This window comes from Micropterus salmoides, unplaced genomic scaffold (genome assembly GCF_014851395.1).
Source record: "Micropterus salmoides isolate LMB-PRFRI ecotype aquatic unplaced genomic scaffold, ASM1485139v1 Ms_hic_scaffold_22, whole genome shotgun sequence".
Classification (NCBI taxonomy): Eukaryota; Metazoa; Chordata; class Actinopteri; order Centrarchiformes; family Centrarchidae; genus Micropterus; species Micropterus salmoides.
In genome coordinates, this window is record NW_024041373.1 from 5,170,870 (window position 1) to 5,192,925 (window position 22,056).

Consider the following 22,056-nt stretch of genomic DNA (forward strand, 5'->3'; position numbering starts at 1 on the left):
TTCACCCTGCTGAAGTGCTCTTGAGCAGGATAAAATCCCTACCAGCTCTAGCAATGCTGCTTTGTCAGCTGACCCTGAGCATTGACCCACCAGTGGAGATGGTTTAGGATGTTTTGTGAATATGAACAACTCTAGCTAGAATGCAGCAAGCCCACCAAGTTAGTCCATGATTCTTCACGTGTTTCACAACTCAAGCCTTATTCAGGGTATGTGTTATAAAGCAGCAGATTGCATCTCCAAAGGCATTTTTGAAATCTCTAAATCCACAAACTTGTTTGTTCCGCTTGTCTCTTCCTACCCATGATAGCTGTATGCCATATCCACTGTTACAGCCAGCAAGATGCTAGGGTGCAATTTTTGGGCAGCAGAACAAGCTTTAAACACAACATTGACATACTTTCACATTATTAAGTTAATATGACAAGCATGTTAGCAAACACTTACGTATTTATCCATCCAGTAGATATGAAACAACATTAGCATTCATTTGGAGTAGGGTGTCTGGTCACCCGACAAATATTCGCTCTCCTTTTAGCTCTTTTTTTGGTCTCCACCAACTCCTGATGGTCTCCAAACCACATTTTGTCAAGAAAACACACATGAAATGTCAAACGGGAAATGACGCAAACCTACACACAAAACAGCTGTTGTTTGTTATAAAGATAGCAATTATAAAGACAAGAATATGGGTGAAAGAATGGATTAGCACACGTAGCAGGGATGGTCTGAGCTACAGAAACAACTGGAGGTGAGTAAAAAGTGTTTTGCAGTGAAAAGTAGCTGCCTGCTCTGCCAACTGCCTGCTCTCATTGGCTGAATGTGGATGTCGAGTCGGCCAACTCCTCCAGATATTTGGCATGCTAGATATCCGGCCGGTGTCGGCGATGTGTCAGTGATGTGTCGGGGAGCCGTTTTGATGCATCTGGCCGATTGATTACTGATTTACCCATGATCACAGTCTTGCAGTCCCCAAGCTCACCAACAAGCAAATCGGGCTTAAAATCATATAGTGTGAACTAGGCTTCAGCTGCTACATGCCATGTTCAAAAGCTAGCTGCTGACTTTGTGTGCCTGCCGTTTGGTCATGGGCGGGTAGAGCACAGAGGTTATAATTAGAGCTTTCTTATTAAAAAAAATTAAAACAGCTTTCATTAAAACAGCTGCCTGCTGCAGTTCGAAACAAGACTGATGAGAGTGGCTGAACAAACACATTAAAGTTGCAGGCTGTAAAACCAAAACTGTGAGCTGAAAAATACTAAAATCCTCCAAAGCAAGGGAAACTGCAGTCGGGTGATACTTATCTGTGGTTCACCGCACCTTCTATTTACACTGTTATTTGAACCACTGTTCAAAATGTTGATTTGTGCAGCTATAAAAATAACAGGTGTTTGGAGCCATGTTTGTAGTTTCAGCAAGCTGCTTCATTGATGATGATTTGGAACTTTGTAGGTTCTAGATAAAATTAGCAGAAAAATAAGTGGGGTGATGGTGCTAAATCTTCTGACTGATTTTCCATCAGTTATTATTATTATTTGTTACTATGGGGGATTATTTGTGCTCTAAAATCAGTACAACACTAAAATAAAGCTTAAAAAATTGGGCTTTAATTATCGTTGTTTATATTTTCATCTTTGGATCTGATAACAGAATCTGGTTGGGCAGAGTGGATGAATACAGCTCTCCATGCCCTCAACAACTGTCAACACAAAATTCGGCTGCTCTGAGGCGTGAGTGTCTAACTCTCAATATGAAGCAGTGCTGACAAAGAGCATGCATGCTCAGCAAAATCCTTACCTGAATAAATAAATGATAAATAAAACTGTCCAGGATCACACTAATAACAAATCTGCAATGTGTTTGTAATTTATTTTCTGTACATGTACCCTGTTGCTCTGTAATGTACACCACCTTTATGTTCCACACAGAGGTGATTTGTATCGCTGCTGTTCTCTGTGTCCCAACATGATTGGTTGTGTTTGTTTGGCTCGTCGAAAGAAAAAAAATAAGAGTATGCGGAGTAGGTACTGATAAGAATAGCTGTTTTACTGTGTGCCACCGCCTTGGCCCCTTAATACTGAATGTGTTATCTGAGGGTGCAGCATGCCACAGTAAGCTATGTGCATGTGACGCATGGCTGAGCAGCATTCCTCCTCCTGAGTGCATCGCCGGGCAGAGATAGTAGGAAGGCAAAGCAGCCTGAATGCCGACAGAGAGGGAAAGAGGAGCAAAGAGGAGGAGAAATGAAGGGAGAGAGCAATACCGGGAACATGTAGTTAAGTGGAATGAAGTACCCTTTGTTGCAGATAAGATCATTCTGCTTCCCTAGCCGGCGTCACTAAAGTGATTTGAGCACAACAAATGTAGCTTGATATGTCGTTGGCGGACCACAAAATGCCTCACTGAAATGCAGATAAACATTGGTCCAAGTAATAAGAGACCGGCATTTTTCTTAATCTTAAGATTTTTCTTTTATTTCAAAATACGGTAGTGTGATGTGTGTGATCTGCCAGTTAGCAAGCTGACAGGATGAGGAGAAATAAAGTCCACACTAGAGAATGTTGCGGAAGAAGAGGCTAAATGATGGGTCTTTGGCTGCTGGGTTCAGATGGTCACCCAGCTTCCAGCAAGGTTCGCAGGCCCCTGGTCCTGGGGTCTTCTGTGGAATACACACACACACACACACACACACACACACACACACACACAAATTGTTTTTCTTTAATTATAAAAACAAGAGGCCCCCAAAAGAGAAACATGGCCTTTTAAGTTTAAATTTTTTTTAAATATCTAAAATAATTTCGATCACATAAAGTTTTTATAGAATATGCTCTGAAGTGTCTCTAACATATATGAAATGTTGTTTTCTTTGCATGTTCCATAACTTATGTCTCTAAACTTTGATGAATTTTAAAAACCACGAAAGATCATTGCTGAAATCGAAACATTAGTAGCCTATTTTGCATTTTTACCCGCTCATCAAGAATTTCACTGACAAAATGTCATAGTACATATCGGTAGTCTTACGCTAATGACAGATAGCTAATTGTGAAGTACTGGACTCACTGAGTGCACATAGTGGAGTCGCGGCAATGTGGATTTGAAGGAGGAAGTGATGCCTTTTGCTGGTCTGGTCTGTGGACTATAGTGGCATGGAGCAGGTCCCTCCTTCTAAGATGGCCAGAGATAAAAGCCATTATTGATTGATGGATTGATCAATGAATTTTGTGATCAAGCCCCAATATGCTGTAGCCTATACCAAAGCTAGAAGTACCCTTTAGCATGTAAGCATACATAGGGTTTCTTAGCTTTGGTCAGAAACATGCAGAGGAAAGGCTGTCTTTGTAGTCAGCCGAACACATGTACCTTGTGACAGAGTTTCAGTAACCCAGCAGAATTAAAAAAAAAAAAATACTAGCTCAACACAATCAACTTGTGTGCTCTCTCAGTAAATTACACTGAACAAAATTATAAACGCAACACTTTAGTTGTTTGCCCCCATTCATCAGCTGAACTCAAAGATCTAAGACTTTCTCAATGTACACCAAAGGCCTATTTCTCTCAAATATTGTTCACAAATCTGTCAAAATCTGTGTTAGTGAGCACTTCTCCTTTGCCTTAAGGAGAAGTGCTCACTTAACCCCAAGTTGCTCCAGAGGCGTGCGACCTCTGACATATATAACAATTGTAAGTCGCTTTGGATAAAAGCCTCAGCTACATGATTAAATGTCAAATGTCATGTCAAAACAAAAGTGTTGTGTTTATAATTTTGTTTGTTCAGTGTAGTCAAGGACACAGGGAAACTGAATATGAAATATGAGCAGATATCTAATGTCATCATGTTATCCTGGATTAGTACAAGCACCTTTGAAGAACAGGACCCTGTTAAGCATAGACAAGCTTAGTTTAGTTTTTATGGTGTCACCTGACTTCTAATAGCAGTTTTCTCAAGCATCCAAACAAAACTAGCTGGCAGATTACACCCTACAGAGTCCAATCAGATGGATCCAGACGTGATGGTATAAGCATGAGGGCTGTATCATAGTTACCTACTGTACATCATGACCTCTAAGTTTCAGTGTTTCACTTGGCGCTATAAGCTCATGGAAACCTATTGTTATACCATGATACTCAAGTCATCTGATGCACTAACAATTTACAATAGGTCTATTTTAGGGTCCCATACCCATATTTTTATGACCTATGACATATCATTTGACTCCTGTCTTCATGGCTTTTGCTGGTCTCTGGTTGTGCTGTGTGTTTTTTCACCAAAGCAATCTGTCTTTGGGGTTAGTCTCTGTCAAAAGTCAGTCTCTCTCGCTCTCCTTGCCTTTCACTTCTCCTTTCCTCTTACCCACTAACACACATACTGGTCATCACCAGCGGCGTGCCATGCAGAAATAGCATCCCCCCCCTCCACACTCCTCCTCAGACATAAAACTGTGTCCCTGTCCCTGAACACAGGACCAGCCTTTCATTTTCAGCTGCTCTCTGATTCGAACAGAGGGAGGCAGGAAGGTGTCTTTTCCTCTCCTCTGCTCTTTGGAGGGATGGCTGCTACCATTACATGCCATTTGATCCCAGTTGCCAGTTAACTTGATCCTCGGCAACTGGCCCGCTGGGCCCCGCGCGCTTGCCTGATGCTTCCAGAGGTGCTAATGCAGGTGTATTTCACAGGAGCTGGTGGGCAGTGAACCTCACTCTCACACACATGTGTGTATGTGGGTGAGGGTGTTTGAGCCAAAGTACCTGGCCCACTTTCCTACTGTGGCACAGCACGTTAGAAACATTCTCCTGTGTGGCGTATGCTGTTAAAGCTTTGACCTGTTTCTGAATGTTGCATCCAAGACCTCGCTGTACTGTACTCCTTAAAACAACTGTTGATATTTCACTGAAAAACACAGATGTCAACCTTATGATGGTGTTAGAGGAAAGGTCCGGGGACCACCAAAGATTCATCCCCTGGGGATCATGAATGTGTGTACCAGACTGCATGGCAATTCAACCAATAGTTTCAGTTTGGACCAAAGCGGTTGACCGAATGACAGACCAACATTGCCATTAGAGCCCTGCTTCTAGTGTGGCAAATCGAAACAGCCAGACAGCAGGTGCATAGATCTGCAAGATTTCATGCTGTAGTTAAAGGATGAATCACTTCTGTGGTAAAGCAATAGAGAGGAGGACACTGTCATATGAAAATGTCTGGGATTACGAAATTAATTGGATTTGTTCCTTCCAAGTTGCACGTGCAGTTGATTTTGCATGTATATTACATGTAAATCTAGGACACACAGTGGCCCCAGGACTGAGAAATTAAGTCAAATAAAAAGAAGAGAATATATATACTTTGTTGTTGTTTTCCCACTCATCTTCAGCTCACTGCAAGTATTTGTTTGGATGTGTGTGTGATGTATTTCATTTAATTCTGGGCTAAGAGGCAGGGCTCAGAGAAATCTGAATTTCTCTCTCAGATTGGATTACGAGTTTTCAGTGTCCATTAAGACACTTCACTGGTGATCTGCTAATGTCTCTCCACCTCCGTCAGTTGTCTGACCGATCTGCGCTTTCAGTTAATTTCGCTGTGGGATTTGTGTAGCTGCTTAACCTTTGACAATAAACTTGTCTTAGAGTCGCTGTGACACCACTAACAGCAGAAAACTGCTCCCAACAGTAATAACACCTTCAGGATTTCTTAGCGCCTTTCCTTCTCTGTCAACACTCAGCAGCTGCCAGCACGGATCAAATATCCATCAGCTACCAGCATGGACACACAGCTAAGGCTTCAACACTGCAATATGAACCAAAGCTGACTGGTCAGTTAGTACAGTGCCATAACAGGCCCTCAAATGGGGCAAAAGACACCGTTAGATACCCTGTGGGATCGGTTTTCCTTGACCCTTGTGGTTGTCATAACTAGCTTGTGTACAGCACATACCAGATACACATTAGGTCATAGCTTGTAACCAAAACCCATTGAAAGTGTATTGTAATGAAGCCTTTTTGTGGGCAATGGAAAGACTGCATGGTCCTAATAACTAGTCTCTGTGACTGGATACTTACAGGGGGAAAGCTGATCCGCTGCACAGTCGACCGGAACATCACATGCCTGCAAGAAGAGGAGATAAGATATGGGTGGGTTAGGGGGGGGGGGGGGGTCGGGGGGGGGGGGGGGGGGTCGAAAAAAAAGAAAAGAGGAGAACAGTGAAGGGAAAAGTGAGAGAAGAAAAGAATAAGACAGAGACAGAGAAAATGAGAGAGCAGCTTAGTGATTGCTCCTCTATCTTTGTGCTGTGAGGAGATGAGAGAGGAAGGAGAATTTGTACGAAGAGGAAGGATTCCGCGATCAAGGGGGTGATTCATGCGTTGTCTGCTCCGCTGTGATCTGAGAGTTAAAGAGAGGCTTGTTTGTCGAGTGCTTACTTGCAGGGAATCTTCTCCACTGGTTTTGCTGTCACATTGTAGTCGCACGGCGAAGTGTTTATATGCTGGCACAGGGAATAAAGATAAAGAAGTGTTTAAATGTATATGACAGTATCACCATGAGTTTGCTTTTGTGCCTGCTGTGTTGCATCGCCGACAGCTGGCTTTGGTTTCTAACACATTTTCTGTTTTCAGTAAGTCTGCTGCAGGTACATTTTGAAGAGCAGCCACTTTGAAGCAAATTGCTGTGATGATGTTCCAATGCCACTGCCAAAACACTATGAAAACACTGGATACTGCTTGAAAAATGCATACTTGAATAAAAGTGATGTAGAGGGCTAAGTTAACAACAATAAATTCCAACTATTAACTGTTAATAAAACTTTGGTCAAATTTAAAAAAAACACACGCACAGAAATTTGTAGCTTAAGAGTTACGTGGTGTAACAATTTCTTGGCAAAGAGCACGGCACACAGCTTCCCGAAAACCATCTTGCCTACAGAGACCAAAACCAAAACCTGTACCTACTGACCATAACGAACCATTCTTTAGCCTAAGAGGTACTACCTGGACGTACTGGGCGGCAGGGCTTAATTTGCTGCTGGAACAAAATCACCTATTTTGTCACTATCACAATCTGTAAATACAGACATAAATACATTTTGGATGCATTTCAAATGAGAATTTTCCTAAAAAGGGAGAGGTCAGGTCACGCAGTGAAGCCTGAAGCATGTGAGTTTTGTACATGTCACCTGAGCTATGTTACTGCGATTTGATCAAATGTTTGGAAACCAGTAGGTCAGTTGGACCCAAAGCAGGCCAAAGTCATAAAGCAGATCAACAGGGTGGCAATATTAACACTGTGTGGTGGGAAGTGGTTTAATGCTTTTTGGCATTTGATTACATATGACTACAGCTAAGCAAGTGGGTGTTGGTTTTGTGTAACGGTGATATGAATATGGCTGAATTATGGTATGTGTGTGTGGGTACGATTCTGTCTGTAGTACTGAAACAGAGCGGAGGAGACTGATAGACAGACAGAATACGTCCCTTAGTTTGGTTTCTCAGCCTGCTTGCTTTCCGTGGTTGTCGATAGAACTTTCTAATTCATTTTCCCCACCTTGTAGCAATCCACAGACAGAAGGGAAACAACATGGAAGTCAAGGGACAGTCAAAGCTGTTTCCATATGCCTCCCCGTGCTGATAAACGTAAATAAATAATGAATTGTTTGTCATGACTGCATTGTTTACTTTTAACATCAAGCACCACGGAGTTGTTTAATGTGCGCCAGGTGCTGTGGATTTGTGATTCGTTCCTTGACTTTTTTTCTCCCCCTGACGGGCTGAACAGCAGCCTCTCTGTTTTTCTGGGACCTCCTTCAGGCAGCTGTGGCTCAGGAGGTAGAGCAGGTTGCCCGTAATTTGGAAGATTGGTGGTTCAATCCCAGGCTGCCTGTCGAAGGGTTTTTGGGCAAGAAACTGAACACCGAATTGAATGTTAGTTTGTGTTTGAGCACTTAGGTTCAGTGTGTGAATGGTAGATGTAGTGTAAAACATTTGCAAAGCCTACTCTAACCTGTGTTTGTGTCTATTCTTGCAAGTTATTAGTTCGCTTCCTCTTACATAAAAAAACACACTAACCATAACACTACTGTCATATATCATGCCAGTGTAAAAGAGGTACTAACAAAACAGGGACCCACTCATAAACCCATTGATCCATAGAGCTACTAGTGGTCAAAAACTCAACAGAGTATCTTTGACGCACAGACGTGAGAGTCCTGCTATCAAACTTCTTATCTAAGTCTTAGAAGAAAGCAAATATGTGTATTTCCCAAAACCGTGCACTATTCCTTTAATATGTGGTAAATTACATCTGCCAACAGGATCAGTAAAGGTCATGTCAGAACCCGACCTTGTCGCTGAAGCCCAGAGTGATGATTTCAGGCCGTGGACAGTTTTTGAAAGAGTAGGACGCCTGGTGCCTCAGGACCTCCTGGATGGAGTCGGTGTAGTCATACGCCCCGGGTAGAAGCAAATCCCCCTTACGTATGCCCAGAATGTGGGCTTTTCTGCCCACGCCTTTGAACCCATAGGTCTTCCTCACTGGGTTCAGTTCAGCTTCTTCGATGAAGTCGCGAATGTGATAGAGACCGGGGATGGGTGTGTCCTGGGAGTAGGTGAGAGGAGAGAAGTTAAGGTAGTGTTACCACATATCCTAGAAAGACACATTGCTGTATTGTTGGCATGATGCAGCCATTACTGGACTGTTGTCCACAAGAGCCAAATTCAGCTCAAGGTAGTTAAACTCTTTTTATTAAGGTATAATTATTTTGATATTATTATATTGCCAAATACAATTGTTATTTCCAATAATCCTATAAATACAATTTAATGTTGACATTACAAGAAGAAAGAGTGCGTGAATGTCGCCGGCCCGTTTTGCAGAAGCCAAAGCCAGCAATAACACTGTCTTCAGAGACAGACGTTTTAAGTCAACTTCCCCAGAGGTTCAAAAGGGGGGCCAGAGAGCCCATCCAGAACCACTGCCAGATCCCACGGAGGGGCCAATGGCCTAGAAACAGGGAGTAGCCGACGTGCCCCTTTCATAAAACGGCAGACCAAGGGATGTTGGCTAGCTGGTTTACCTTCAAACCCCACATGACAAGCAGCAATAGCAGCCAGGTACACTTTAATTGTGGAGAAAGCCTTTTGTTTATCAACCAAGACCTGCAGGCCGGGCACTGAAAAGGCGCATGACCCTCCTTGATACGCCACTCCTCAAACACCCTCCACTTACATTCATAAAGGGACCTGGTGGCGGGAGCCCTGGCGCTCTGAATAGTGTTAACCACATTCTGAGGAAGCTCCATCACACTTAAATGCATCGCTGGCCAATGCGGAGCTATGAGGATCAGTCTGCAGCAGTGCTCCCTCACCCTGGACAGAGTAAAGGAAACCAGGTGTAACCAGGTGTAACCCCAGAAATATTGTACTCCGTGCTGGGGACAGCACGCTCTTCTCAGTGTTTATTATAAAACCCAAATCTGTAAGATGTCTTATGAGTACGCGCGTTTGCGACACTGACACCTGCTCCGACTGTGCCAAAAGGAGCTAGTCGTCCAGATATGTAGCCAGACGGAAACCCTGCCGTCTTAACGGGGCCACAGCCGCTTCGGTACACCGCACGAACACTCTCGGGCTCAGGGACAGACTGAAGGGAAGTACCCTGTACTCGTAACATACCTCAGATATTTCCTGTGCGTAGGATAAATTGCAATGTGGAAATCCGCGTCCTTCAGGTCGACAGACGTGACCCAATCGCCCTGGCGCACCAGACGAAGCAGGGATGCATGAGTGAGCATCCTGAACTTGTATTTCCTGAGGTTCTTGTTCAGAGCTCGCAGATCCAGGATAGGGCAAAGACTGCTCCGTTTGGGGACCAGAAAATACCTGGAGTAAAAGCCGCTCTGACTCCATTCGTGAGGCACTACACATATCGCTCTCTTTTCTAACAGCGAGACAATTTCCTCCTGTAGAATACAAGCTGACTCCCCCTGAGCCCGGGAGCATACAATACCTGAGAAGCGAGGGGGATGACAGCGAATTGAAGCCCCATGATATCGTTCTTAGCACCCAGGCCAAAGTCATGAGCGCCGCTCACCTTTCCCTCATCAGCGAGAGGGGTGGCAGCCCCCGGTTTGTCTTCCCCACTGCGCGCCGTCAATAATGGTGTTATGGGGCCATCTAGCGGCGGGGCACAAGCGCGACTCCTGGTCGACACTGCGCATGGTCGACACTGCGCATGCGCGAGGTGCTTGAAGGGAGCCGTAGCTTGTTGTTTTCTGTTCATTGTTTTTAACTGTGCCCTTGACCTTAGGCCTGGATGCAGCAGCGGAACATGCTTTATTGTTAATAAAGAGTGAGGGTGTGTGCTTGTGCGACTTAAAGGGAGGGCAGAAAACCTGCTGCCTCTGCTGCAAAGTCTCTCTTCTCCTCGACCGAGACGCGCCGGTGCCTCTCTGGAACTGCACGTCACAGCATGGAGTCGGGAAAGCCCCCGCATCACACTCCGGAACAGAACAGGTGGGGCTGGCGAACGGGGAACATCCAGCGGCATCACCGGTGGGGAGAGGGAGGCTGTCAAAACGCCCTCTTCTTCTTCCTGGCCTGCTGACCGGCAGTCTGGACCCGCTGTCCCAGTGGAGCTGCCGTCAGCGTTGGAGCCTTCCTGGGCCAGCCCGCTCTCGCCTCATGCCGTGGAGGGGCAACTGGGGTGGGCTGGGGCTTCGGCCGCTTAGGGATTTTAAACTGAGGGGGCCACGAGACAGCCTGAGCGAAGGTCTGGCGTGGGGCCGCTGGGGGGTGGGCCTCAGCTTTCCGGGGTAGGCAGAGCTGGAGAGCTTCGTCCTCCTTCTTCTTAGCCTCACATCTCTGCTGCATGGAGGCCAGAGCGGTGCCAAAAACCCCGTCAGGGACAATCGGCATGTCCAAGATGTCCTCTCTTCTCTCTGTCAGACAGGTTTGTCAGGTTGAGCCATCTTGGTCTTTCCTGTGAAACCATCACTCCCATAGATTTACCTCTGGCTTGGACCAAGCAGCGCTGCACGCGGAGGCAAATGTCTGTTGTCATGGTAATCTCTTCCCACACTACGGGGTCAGGCTTGGTGGCCATGTCCTCCATCAAATCCGCTTGATATGCGGTGAGAATGGAGGAGACATTCAGGGCTCGGACACTCAAAGCTGACGCTTTGTAAGCCCTCTCAGTCATAGCGGACAATATGGGGTTCCTGGAGGATGCCGTGGTCTGTGGTGGGTGGAGGTGGGCTTCAACGGCCAAGCGGGTGTGTTCCAGCCCGAGGCAGGAAGAGCAGACCTGGTGTGTGTCCCTGCTTGAAATTTTATTCCCGCAGCAGCAGAGCCGAGCCCCTGGATCGCCGTCTCCTCTGGTGTGAGGGGGATTAGAGTCCATCTTCGTTAGAGCGACTAACGGCTCCATGGGGGGCATGCGGAGCATGCCAAGCTTTTCCATGCCCTCAAAATCCAGGGAGGAAGCGCCCTGTATCGGGGTCTTGCTGCTGAACAGGTGGTCCTTCCATGAAACCGAGACTTCATCCAGCAGCTCAGGAAAAACTGGGAGTAGCTGTTTTGCCATCCTCTTGGCCTGGGGCAATTTCTTCCCCTCATAACGGGATCTGGTGGTCTCCGTCACAACCGCAGGCCAGGGAATATTCAGTCTGGCTGCAGTGCGTCCTGCATATCCATACTGGGAGCGGGGGAAGCCGGCGTACTCCCGTCCTCGCCCGGAGAGGCAGACACAGCGTCGTGCTTGGCAGCCTGAGCGGAAGGGATGAACATTTCATCCTCATCCTCATCATCCTCAGATATGAGGAGCTCTGAGGTGCCCTCGTCATCATCCTCATAATCCAGCTCTAGCACATCTTCCATAAGCGGGGCCACCGCGGCTAGGTCCAGCTGTGAGCCCCAGCTAGCGCTAGCACACGGTTCAGCGTCCACATCGGTCCCTCATTGCCAGCCGGCAAGTCGTTGGTGGACAGGTGAGGGTCCTTTCCCGACAAGCTAGCTTGGCGTGCCGTCGTCTAAGACTCTTCAGGGTGAAGCAGGCACAGTGCCTGCATGAACCGGGGCTTCAACGGCCAAGCGGGTGTGTTCCAGCCCGAGGCAGGAAGAGCAGACCTGGTGTGTGTCCCTGCTTGAAATTTTATTCCCGCAGCAGCAGAGCCGAGCCCCTGGATCACTGTCTCCTCTGGTGTGAGGGGGATTAGAGTCCATCTTCGTTAGCTGGAGTGCTAATTAAGAAGAGCGTTGCATTAGCTGGTGTGCTAACATGTACCTTACCGTAAAACGGCTAGGCGGGTAATGTTCCAGTCTGTTGTGAGACCGAAGAGTCGAAGCGTGTTGAAGGCAGCTAGCACCTGCCGACTGAGATGTCAGCTCTTATCTGTGGACAGTTAAGCTAGCTAGCCCGTACGACAGATCGAGATATGCTCCGAAGCGAGAAGAGGTGTTTGAATGGTGTCTGCGTTGTAGCGTAAGCTATTTAAGGGTAGGTGGGTCCACTAGACACAGACACCACGATCACCAGCCAATCAGGATTGGCGTAATGAGATAAATGCTTCTGAGGAATACGTGGGGTGGCGCATCCCATAGTGAGACATCGAAACAAATGCTATGAATGAGAACTGACATTTCATAATAATGTGTTACATACATGTGCTTTACTGTAAATGTACAGCAAAGCTACGTTTGCTGTTCATTTACATAGAGTAATTTCCAAGCCACCTGATCTATTGTTAGCTGGACAGGATACATTCATAGAAAGAAGAAGGCAGCTGATTAACAGTGGAGCCAGAGAGCTGGGATCACATTAAGATTACTGATGATTAAAAAGGTCTATGCATTATTACACTGAGCGCATGCACTGTAAGGCACTTAGGGACCGGACTCACTGTAGTGTTTCGGGCAGACAGCACACACTGGCCACAGACAATGGGATAGTGCTATGCAATAAAAAACCATTAACTGCTAACATATCTAAACATGAACTAATGAGTCCCCTTTAAGTGTCAACCCAGTGGCAAGTGTTTGGGCCTGAAGCAAAGCCAGTGCAGCAGCCTCTCCTCCTATAAAACCACATTTCAGTATGACACCTACTTTCAGTGTTCCCAGCCACCAGCTCCCCCGGCCACACAGGCCCACCTTGTCATCACCCTGCGGATAAGAACAAGATATAAGCAAAGACACCGATGATTGTTTCTGCTATGATGACACTGCTATGCCAACAATGTGTAGATGCATAGCACAGCCTGTGCTTCACCAGTTCTGTGTGTCCTCATTAACCACACTGAGTCATGAGGGCGTTAAAGAGCCTTACCTTATCTGTTCTATTACCACCCCTGGACATGTCGCTGACTTTAGAGACGGCTTTGTTTTTCCACTTGGCCGTATCCTGCACTATGCTCATTGCCGTTCACTATCTGGTTGACTGAAGATCCAGTGACACCTGACCACCATTAAAACCGCGACTGTTACTATAGCAGCGACTCCACTATCGATCAATTTTTCATCAAGCTGGCCTGGTGGAGGGCTAAATTTAGACTCACCGACCAGTTTGAATGAGAGCAAGACACAATGGTAAGCCAGCACTAAAGTACGCTGCAGTTAGTTACTTTGCCCTCATCAATGTCAACCACCATCATGTGGTATTGATTGGAATATACTGATCAAAAGTTGCCATCACAGTGCAAATTGCAGTCCAGTACGAGACAGAACACATGTCTCATCCGTCCAAATGTCTGGACTGGGCAAGGCTGCTTATCTAGGGTCTGAAGACCACCTGGTGTCCAATATAATGAGGATTGCTTCAATTACGCAACTCTTTCTCTCCTTTGACATTACTAAAATAAAAGTTTGATCATTCAGTTTCTTCTACAAGTGAAGTACTTATGTCACCTACAGTTCGACATGAATGTATTTAGGAGTGGGTTCTTCAAATCAGGCAGTTAAAACCACTACAGCTTTTAAAATGTGATACTTATGCCGAGAAATTCTTTCAAATGAAGCCTCTTCTTTGTGCATGAAGTTTGAAGTATCTTACCTCTTGTGGCATGCTAGGCTGCTGGAGTGTGATGTCAGGCACAAACACTCTCTCACTCTGATTTTCTGTACGGCAGAGCTAAACACCATCACCTGAAGTGAAAATCTCGCTCTGGGAGCAAAAGCTCAACATTCGGCCTCGTTGCTAGGCTACATGGAGCACACGGTCCGAAGGAGCCAAGAACTGACATTGCTTGTCAAGGAAGTCTAATGTGTACCTGAGAGTACATGCGGACACACACACCGAAAACACACGGGCAGCAAAGGAGCTGTAATCTGATTGAAGTAACAGTCTCCCCCCTAGCACCTGGCAGACAGTCTTCTATCAGACAATGAATGAATGCAGAGGGACAAGACTAGTGTTCCATGTGCTGTGCAATTAACAGCTTTTATAAGTAGATTGTGATGACACTTTTGTCTTGTGATAATTGTTCTTGGCTATTGAGAGCCACTTGTGTCATCTGTTCACACCTGAAACTGCAGTGGGTTGTGGTTTTTGGCAGTCTTGGCGCTGAAGTTGTTCCTATGCAGACTCTGTAAAAGGAATAATCCACTTGCAGCAAATCAGGGATACTGTTTAGTAAGTTTCCTCTTGACATCAGCCCCTTTTGGTGTACGAGTTGTTACTGAAGTGCATTTTACAATGTTTTTTTGAATGTGCATCCACAGGGACCACTGAATAAAATGCATGACTGACCAAGCCATAAACAACTGCAGCCCCTACTGCTCCCAACGGGCAGACCAAAGCATCGCATTCCTTTAAAGGAAAATAGAAAGAATTTCATTCACACAGGAGCCAGAGCAGAGGTCCACAATAGAGCTTTATTTTGTCATTCATCAAAATAACAAACTTAGTATCTCTGCAAGCTACTGTAACAAACTCAATCAGAAGTTAACCAAAAAAGAAAATAACGGTACACCTCTATTTACACCATGGTTCTGATGTACGTTCAATAACCTGCACCTTGTCATGGGGGCAAATGCCAAAAAAAGACATGAGGCAGCTTCTACATGGTGCCATGCCAACAGTAACACACAACATGGCCAATGTAGTCAGTAAGGGAGCTGGACAGTACAAAGCTAATCCAATGTCGAGCATCATTGTGCGCACTTCAAAATAGAAGCCTTTGATCCCACTCAGTGCTTTTATATTAATGACAATACAGATTTGATCTGAGGTTATCTGAACATTAAGAGGCATTGGCTGATGCTCCTCAGTGCTTTTGGGAAGTCAGCAGGGACACTTAATTTAAAATGGTAAACATTTATGTATTCGAAAACAAAAAAAAAAAAAAAAAGGGAGCATCCCGTCCTCAATACAAAAATGGGAATTATTACAGGGTATACAAACTCAAGGATCCATTATAACTGAGAAAACAAGACAATTTTCAAATCCGGGTAGATTGTACATTTTATTGGAAAACAAAAATATACAACTTGGAATGGATTATCTGAGGCATGACCAGAGGTCAAAAAAAAAAAAAAAAAAAAAAAAAAATTAAAAGAAAGAAAAGTAAAACATTAAAAGCATGGTAAGATTAGTCATTTTCTGGTATATAGAACAGCAGATACAAAAAGAGTTTGTACGAGTACCTAGGAGATACACCCGTGTCATTTTTTTGCAGTAGTGCAATGCTGAGAGATTTCCATATATACTTTGTCCATAGTCCATGCAGAGTTTAAACTCCTCTACATTGTTTCCATGCCAACAGTGTTGCCAAGTAAGAGACAACCAGCTGACAGGTTTCCAATGTCGCCATGCGGAGGGGCCCCGAGCACACAAGACGGGAAGATTCGAAGTTCTCCGGCTCCCAGGGGCCTCCACAGGCATCTGGTTGTATGACCGTTCCGTCACTCCAAAACACCATGACAGCAAAAGAAAGGGACATGGGGACAAGAGCCTATGCAGTTTACATGCAGTTCCTTTGGACAGCAGAAGGGGCAGGGACGAAGGGGGGGCTATTAAGATTTTACAGATAAATTACACAAAGAAAAAAAAAAGGCAAATTATTTATATACGAAATCTGTACAAGGCCTTCACTTCGCCGTCATCATTTGTACGAACTCTGCAGGAAGAGATGGGGGGGGGGGAGAAAGTGCAACTCAGTATCCAATGAGTGACCCCAGCACATAAAGAAAAATATAAATACAAAACACCACCAACCTTCGTAGTTGACCTGTCCATCTCCATCAATGTCTGCTTCTCTGATCATCTCATCCACTTCTTCATCAGTCAACTTCTCCCCAAGGTTTGTCATCACATGGCGCAACTCAGCAGCACTGATGTATCCATTGCCATCCTAAAAATTACATCAGTTAGCACCTTTTTAAAACTGCTGTACATACTTATGGTTGCGTGTGGGAGTGCAGATAGTATTTACCTTGTCAAAGACACGGAATGCTTCTCTGATCTCTTCCTCACTGTCTGTGTCTTTCATCTTCCTGGCCATCATAGTCAGGAACTCTGGGAAGTCTATCGTTCCATTTCCTGAAGACAAAAAAACCAAAAACACACACCAAAACAGACAGACATTGATGAGGGATTTCCATCCAGTACATCAGTTGTGTGTGATTAGCAGGTTCTGAAGCCAGATTAAGTTCTCACCATCAGCATCCACTTCATTGATCATGTCCTGCAGCTCTGCCTCTGTAGGGTTCTGGCCCAGAGAGCGCATAACTGTGCCCAGCTCTTTGGTGGTGATTGTGCCATCTCCGTCCTTATCAAAGAGCGAAAATGCCTCCTTGAACTCTGAGAAAAAAAAAAAAAAAAAAGTGGATGGCTTCTTTAGAAAGGCAGATATGTCCCACCTATAGCTAGATATGCAAAACAAAACTGGCAAGACAGTGGTTGTAAAACACTACAGGGGCTGAATATATTCATCTTATTCCAAGTCTGCCAATCACATTGACCCACACCCAGAATTAGCTTAAGACTTGAGAAGCATTACATCACTCATGTTTAACTTATAAACTTCCTCCAGCATAGTGATAAGCCTTCTTGTTTTGAGTTCCAACTGCAGTTGTTTTGGCTAAACAAGGACCACGAGACCAAGCAGCAGGACAGGCAGGATACATCAATGGCCTGTCACAGCCTGTGTGGTTGCTGCAGCCGTGAGGAATGAGGAACAATGACACACTCATCAAGTGTGATGAGGCCAGTGGGCAATGTGTAGTGTCATGCAGCAGCTTGTCTGCATCATAAAAACTACAACCTGCCTTGCCATTTGCAGGGTCAACCACACAGGGCAACACCCTTTGTTGTGAGGAAAAGGCTGCTGTCTGCATCAACTGCAGCTACCGCTTACTGCTCTTAAAAATGTAGTTAATTTTCCCAAGACAAAACATTAGTGCATTGTCATGCTATTTGTACAACCTGACAATCTAAAACTGGCACACGTTAACAAAACGTCAAGCAAGGGTTTGTGCACTAAACCTGACACCATGAAATACAGCAAGAGTATGATCAGCATATTGTGAAACCTGACCTAAGCTGCAAGATTTTAATCAGGGACCACTACAACTGTTACATTTAAGACATGAACTGTATACATTACAGCAAGTGTCTGAGCACATAATGGAAGCAGTGCCTTGAGACACATTCTTCCTGCATTATTTAGATTACAAGATTTAGATCATCTTTGTATACGAGCATACCACGTAGGGACAGCAAGTGTTCTTGAAGCATTCCATTTAATGAACACACCCAGGGCAAAGGACACATCATGCACAGCCAGCAACTCACCAGAACACACAGACCTTCCAGATTACATCATTTATTACATGACAACCATGAAAATGCAAAGTTTTCCATGAGGGAGTCCTTCTGAACTCCAGAGCCAGCAAGCAACAGCAGTTTCATTCACTCCTGTTTTATGACCAGCAGGCTACCCTGTGGAATGCCTTAAAAGGCAAAAGTATAATCCATAGTAGGATCCATAACGCAGGCCACTTTGCGGGATATGAGGAAAGTAGTAGATCAATGCAGCGATGTCTTACCGGCAATCTGCTCTTCTGTAAGCTGATCAGCCTGTAAAATACAAGAAATTGACAGCATGTCAAATACCAAATATAACCAGAATTAGAGTTTTTTTCCCCTCCCATCTATGAGCAACTTCAGCAGTCATTCTACTTCTTAAAAATGGATGGCCCCAAGGTTAGCGCCACCCATTTTTTTTTAAAAATGCTGCAAACACAAGTTTTTACAGCCAGCAAGTAACAGTTGCTGTTATTCTGAAGGCAGTAGCTATAACAGCAGCTGTAAGGTTACAACTGCTTAACACCGTTCTGGTTAGTTAACAATCTTGTTACTGACCTAAACAGAAAGCTTTGATACTATAAGAATGTAACGTTAAACTACACGTGCCTTTAAAACGTTTGATATAACGTTCCCTACATTTAAACGTTCCATGACGCCAACATTCCCACAGACAACGAATGACTTTATAATTTGGCGGTAAATGCTAGCTAGGAAGAGCTAAAGTTAGCTAGCTACCGATATGTACCGGCTCACAGTTTCAGACCTTAACTTAGACCAACACTAACGTTGCACACGGCAGAAGGACTGATACAACCATCGTTAAAGCAAGAAGCTGGTTGTAAAGTAGTTACCGTTCGTCACAACATTATCGTTGCTTCTCCATCAGCACCTATTTTATTAAGGGACAAAACGGACAATGTTGAGCCACCATCTAATTTAGCGAACCAAGCATTAGCTAGACTGAGAATCTTCATAGACATCTAGCTAGACTGGTGTTGTGTTTGCATAAAAATCAACAATTATGTAAAGTAACGCAGATTTGAAGCGTTGCTGCATTTATTTAGACCGACGCAGCTTGAACTAAGGTTTGCTTTGTATTAACAAGCTTGCATTACCTAGCAACTAGCAAGTTGTTATTTATTCGCCCAGCACTGCGGTATCTATAGTTACAGCGCACCGTTAACGTTGGCTTCAGCTTAGCTACTGGTGAAGCTGCGTTTTATTGACGATCAGCCCGTTCATTTAACAGAAAAACACAGCTTCTAAGGGTAAGTCAACGGATTCTACACTGGATAGAAACTACAATCCTCGTTTTCTTACCATTTGGATGTAGATGCAGCAGCTAGTTCACGACAAAATCCGTAAGACAACTAAGCCTTAGCGAACAGACAATCTCTATGATCACACTGAGAAGGAAGCAACTGGACTCGCCTTTAACGGCTATCCTAAACTCCTCCTCTTTTCAATATCACTCCGCTAACGTCGCTATTCTTCAGTTACTAAATTAATTAAAAACATATTTGTACAAATGATCAGCTACACAAGAAAATCAAGAAGCAAGTGCAATACCCATCTACGACTGTCGTGAAGTCTTTGCCGTCGATATTAGAAATTATATTGCGTATCGCTGGTGATCTACATAACGGCGTATGAATACTTTCTGCTACTCTGTGATGGGGCACAAGACGTCGCTGAAAGAAATCGCGCTCTCTGATTGGTGTGTTTGTACCTGCAATGCGTCACTCCCATGGTCTGCGCTGCCGCTGCATCTTGTCCATAGACATCCCAGTTAGTGGCACAGGCATAGCAGACAAACGTGTTGCATAGTGTGTATACATATGGCCATCATTTTTAGGGAGACCCAATAAGCTAGTTTTGATAACTAATTAGCTACCAGGAGCATGGTTTGATACTGACACAGTTTGTGTTTACACGTTTCTTTTTAAATATGTCTGTGTTTCCTATTACTGCAGTTTTTCATTTCCATTTACATTGTGTTTGCATTAGCATATCGATACCCATGCTTTTTTGGTTTGTTTTAAATTGCTTTTACATGGTTACCACAGACAGACAGAGTTCAATGTGGGTCTTGAGTAAAGTTACTCCTGTCTGATGTGCAAGTCTTAATCACTTAAAATATTATGCATAATGAGATGCATTGTCAGGGCTGAAGTGTTTGTGTGTAATAGTGTGTAATAGGTATCTGTTTGTATGTGTGGGGGTGTGTTGTTTGTGTGTGCATATTTAGATGTGTGATATGTGACTGGGTCTGTTGCTGGAGTTGTTAGATGACTGTGGATTCTCAGGTCTAATTGTGCTGCTGTTATGGATCGGAGTATCTGATAGTCTGATTGTTTATGCCTGACTGCTCTCCTGTCTCTCATTGACCACCTGTCCCTGGCCTGATCCCATGGGAGATGCTGAGGAGCAAGTGGAAAAGGGTGGACAGGGACTTTCGAGGATTTTAAGAACCACACAGAGAATGTACTAGAATCTTCATGTCCCAAAACAGCCCCCCTTCCTCCCAATTCTACTGCCTCTCTTATTATTAGACACGGATGTCACACTACAAGTAGAGAGCAGAAATTGTGAAAAACTCAATATCTCACACATAGATGTAAGAAATGAGGATCCAAAGTGGTTCCCACTTCCATCTGCACTGTTTGCAGAGGTGATGCTGCCTGTGCCATGTGATCTGCTGAGCAGCTTTACAATCAGTCAGGCTTTTTCCCAACCTAACTAATCTGGAGCACACTAGATTCTTTTCATTTAAAACTGTTTTTCTGCTACTGGGTTTCTGTCTGTGTAGATTATGCATTGCCAAAGGTGACGGCACAAAGGCCTGTCACAAGAACCAGGTAAGCTGGAGCATGAGTGACCAACTGTTTGTGGAGGTGTATCACCTTTTGACTCCCTGAAAATACTTGGCAAACACAGTAAAATGTGAACACAGATACTAATATACATTTTTTCATGAAGACCTAACTGCATTTCCTCTGGTATCCACATGTTTTAGACATTGTTATGGAACATCATTGGGGAATTGCTCTCTAATAAAACAATGGTTCAATGGGTCAATTGGGTCATAAATATTTCAAAATCAGAATAGGTCAGCTTTCAACTTTGTTCTTCTGTCCAATTTTTATAGCTGCACTGCAGCAGAATCAGCTGTTTGGTTGGTTGATGACATGCCCTTCAATGATCTCCAGGTCTCAGAGGACATGCTCCAGGTCAAAGGTGATTTGGGGTTGGAAGTTAATGTGCATGGGGTATATTGGAACCCAGGAGACATTATTTACCAATTTCCATGATGTATGCCAAAGAACACTTAATTTACCAAATGGAGCACAATGTAGTATGTGTTACAGTACTGTTTTTGCATTATGTTAGGTGTTATGTTAACTCTGTAGTATTATTTTTTTACTCAGATTAATCCATGTGTGTGCATGCCCTTACACACTACGCTAAAACCAATACAATTCCTATTAATGTTTCCCCTCCTCTTATCAGCTCTGTGAATATGTAACTGCCTCACATAATGAGTCGTTATCAGACAAAGCCCAGCCCAGAGGATTTTTATAAAATGACAGTTTTCATTTCCATACCACAGGGGTCAAAGTTCACTTGAGTTCAGCAGAGCCAGGGCAGAAGTCACCCCTCCATCTTCATTAATTTCACCTCCCAATAGCCTGTAACATCACTCCCGCTGATAGCAGTTAGAATTGTTCCCTTTGCAGAAAAACCTACCATGTGGGTCAATTCAATTTTTGGCAATGGGGACGGGTTGGCACACAGCACGTGATACAGTATGTGGTAGCACTGTGGAGTTCGGTGTTATTGCATCACCGTGTTCTAAAATAAAGCAGCTTTTAGGCAAAACGTTAATTTGTGAAGAGAAAGAGAAAGCTCATTTGTGTACCTAAGTGGCATGTGAGGACTTTGAGGTATAAAGCGCTGGTGACAAATATGAGAAGATGTCTACCTGTGTAACTGAAAGACATGCACCCCATTATTAATAAATGAGGCCTTGTAATGCACCTGCTGGTTCAATGCCAAGGGTGTGGATCACCTTTCATGGGAGAGAATGGCAGTTGTTTGTGCGTCATGCATGTCAAGCTACTATTAGTGAAAAGACACAGTGTGAGTGTGCGTGCCTGTGTGCATGCAGGCCTGTATCTGTTTGCTTTCTTGTGTGTTCGAACATCTGCTGGCGTGTGTATATGTGAGATTAGCCTATATGCCTCCATGCAAATGCTTCTGTA

At 44.4% G+C, this 22,056-nt stretch overlaps 2 protein-coding genes across 3 annotated transcripts; both read right to left on the minus strand.

Moving 5' to 3' along the window:
* Positions 1–2,450: 2,450 nt before the first annotated feature.
* stpg4 (sperm-tail PG-rich repeat containing 4) lies at positions 2,451–13,405 on the minus strand. The gene is made up of 7 exons (XM_038738105.1): positions 13,316–13,405; positions 13,096–13,197; positions 8,336–8,590; positions 6,421–6,485; positions 6,061–6,106; positions 3,064–3,168; positions 2,451–2,656 (listed from the first exon to the last, which is right to left on the minus strand). Exons 1-7 carry the CDS (start codon positions 13,403–13,405, stop codon positions 2,549–2,551), a joined length of 771 nt encoding a protein of 256 aa, XP_038594033.1. The 3' UTR covers positions 2,451–2,548.
* Positions 13,406–14,839: 1,434 nt separating this feature from the next.
* Positions 14,840–19,242, minus strand: LOC119917396 (calmodulin-1). Of its 2 annotated transcripts, XM_038737717.1 has the most exons (6): positions 19,115–19,242; positions 18,034–18,064; positions 16,643–16,786; positions 16,419–16,525; positions 16,202–16,337; positions 16,075–16,103 (listed from the first exon to the last, which is right to left on the minus strand). In XM_038737717.1, exons 1-6 carry the CDS (start codon positions 19,115–19,117, stop codon positions 16,075–16,077), a joined length of 450 nt encoding a protein of 149 aa, XP_038593645.1. In that variant the 5' UTR covers positions 19,118–19,242. The 2 variants fall into 2 exon arrangements, with proteins under 2 accessions (XP_038593644.1, XP_038593645.1); XM_038737716.1 differs by lacking the exon at positions 19,115–19,242 and having other exon boundaries at positions 14,840–16,103; positions 18,034–18,091.
* Positions 19,243–22,056: the final 2,814 nt, after the last annotated feature.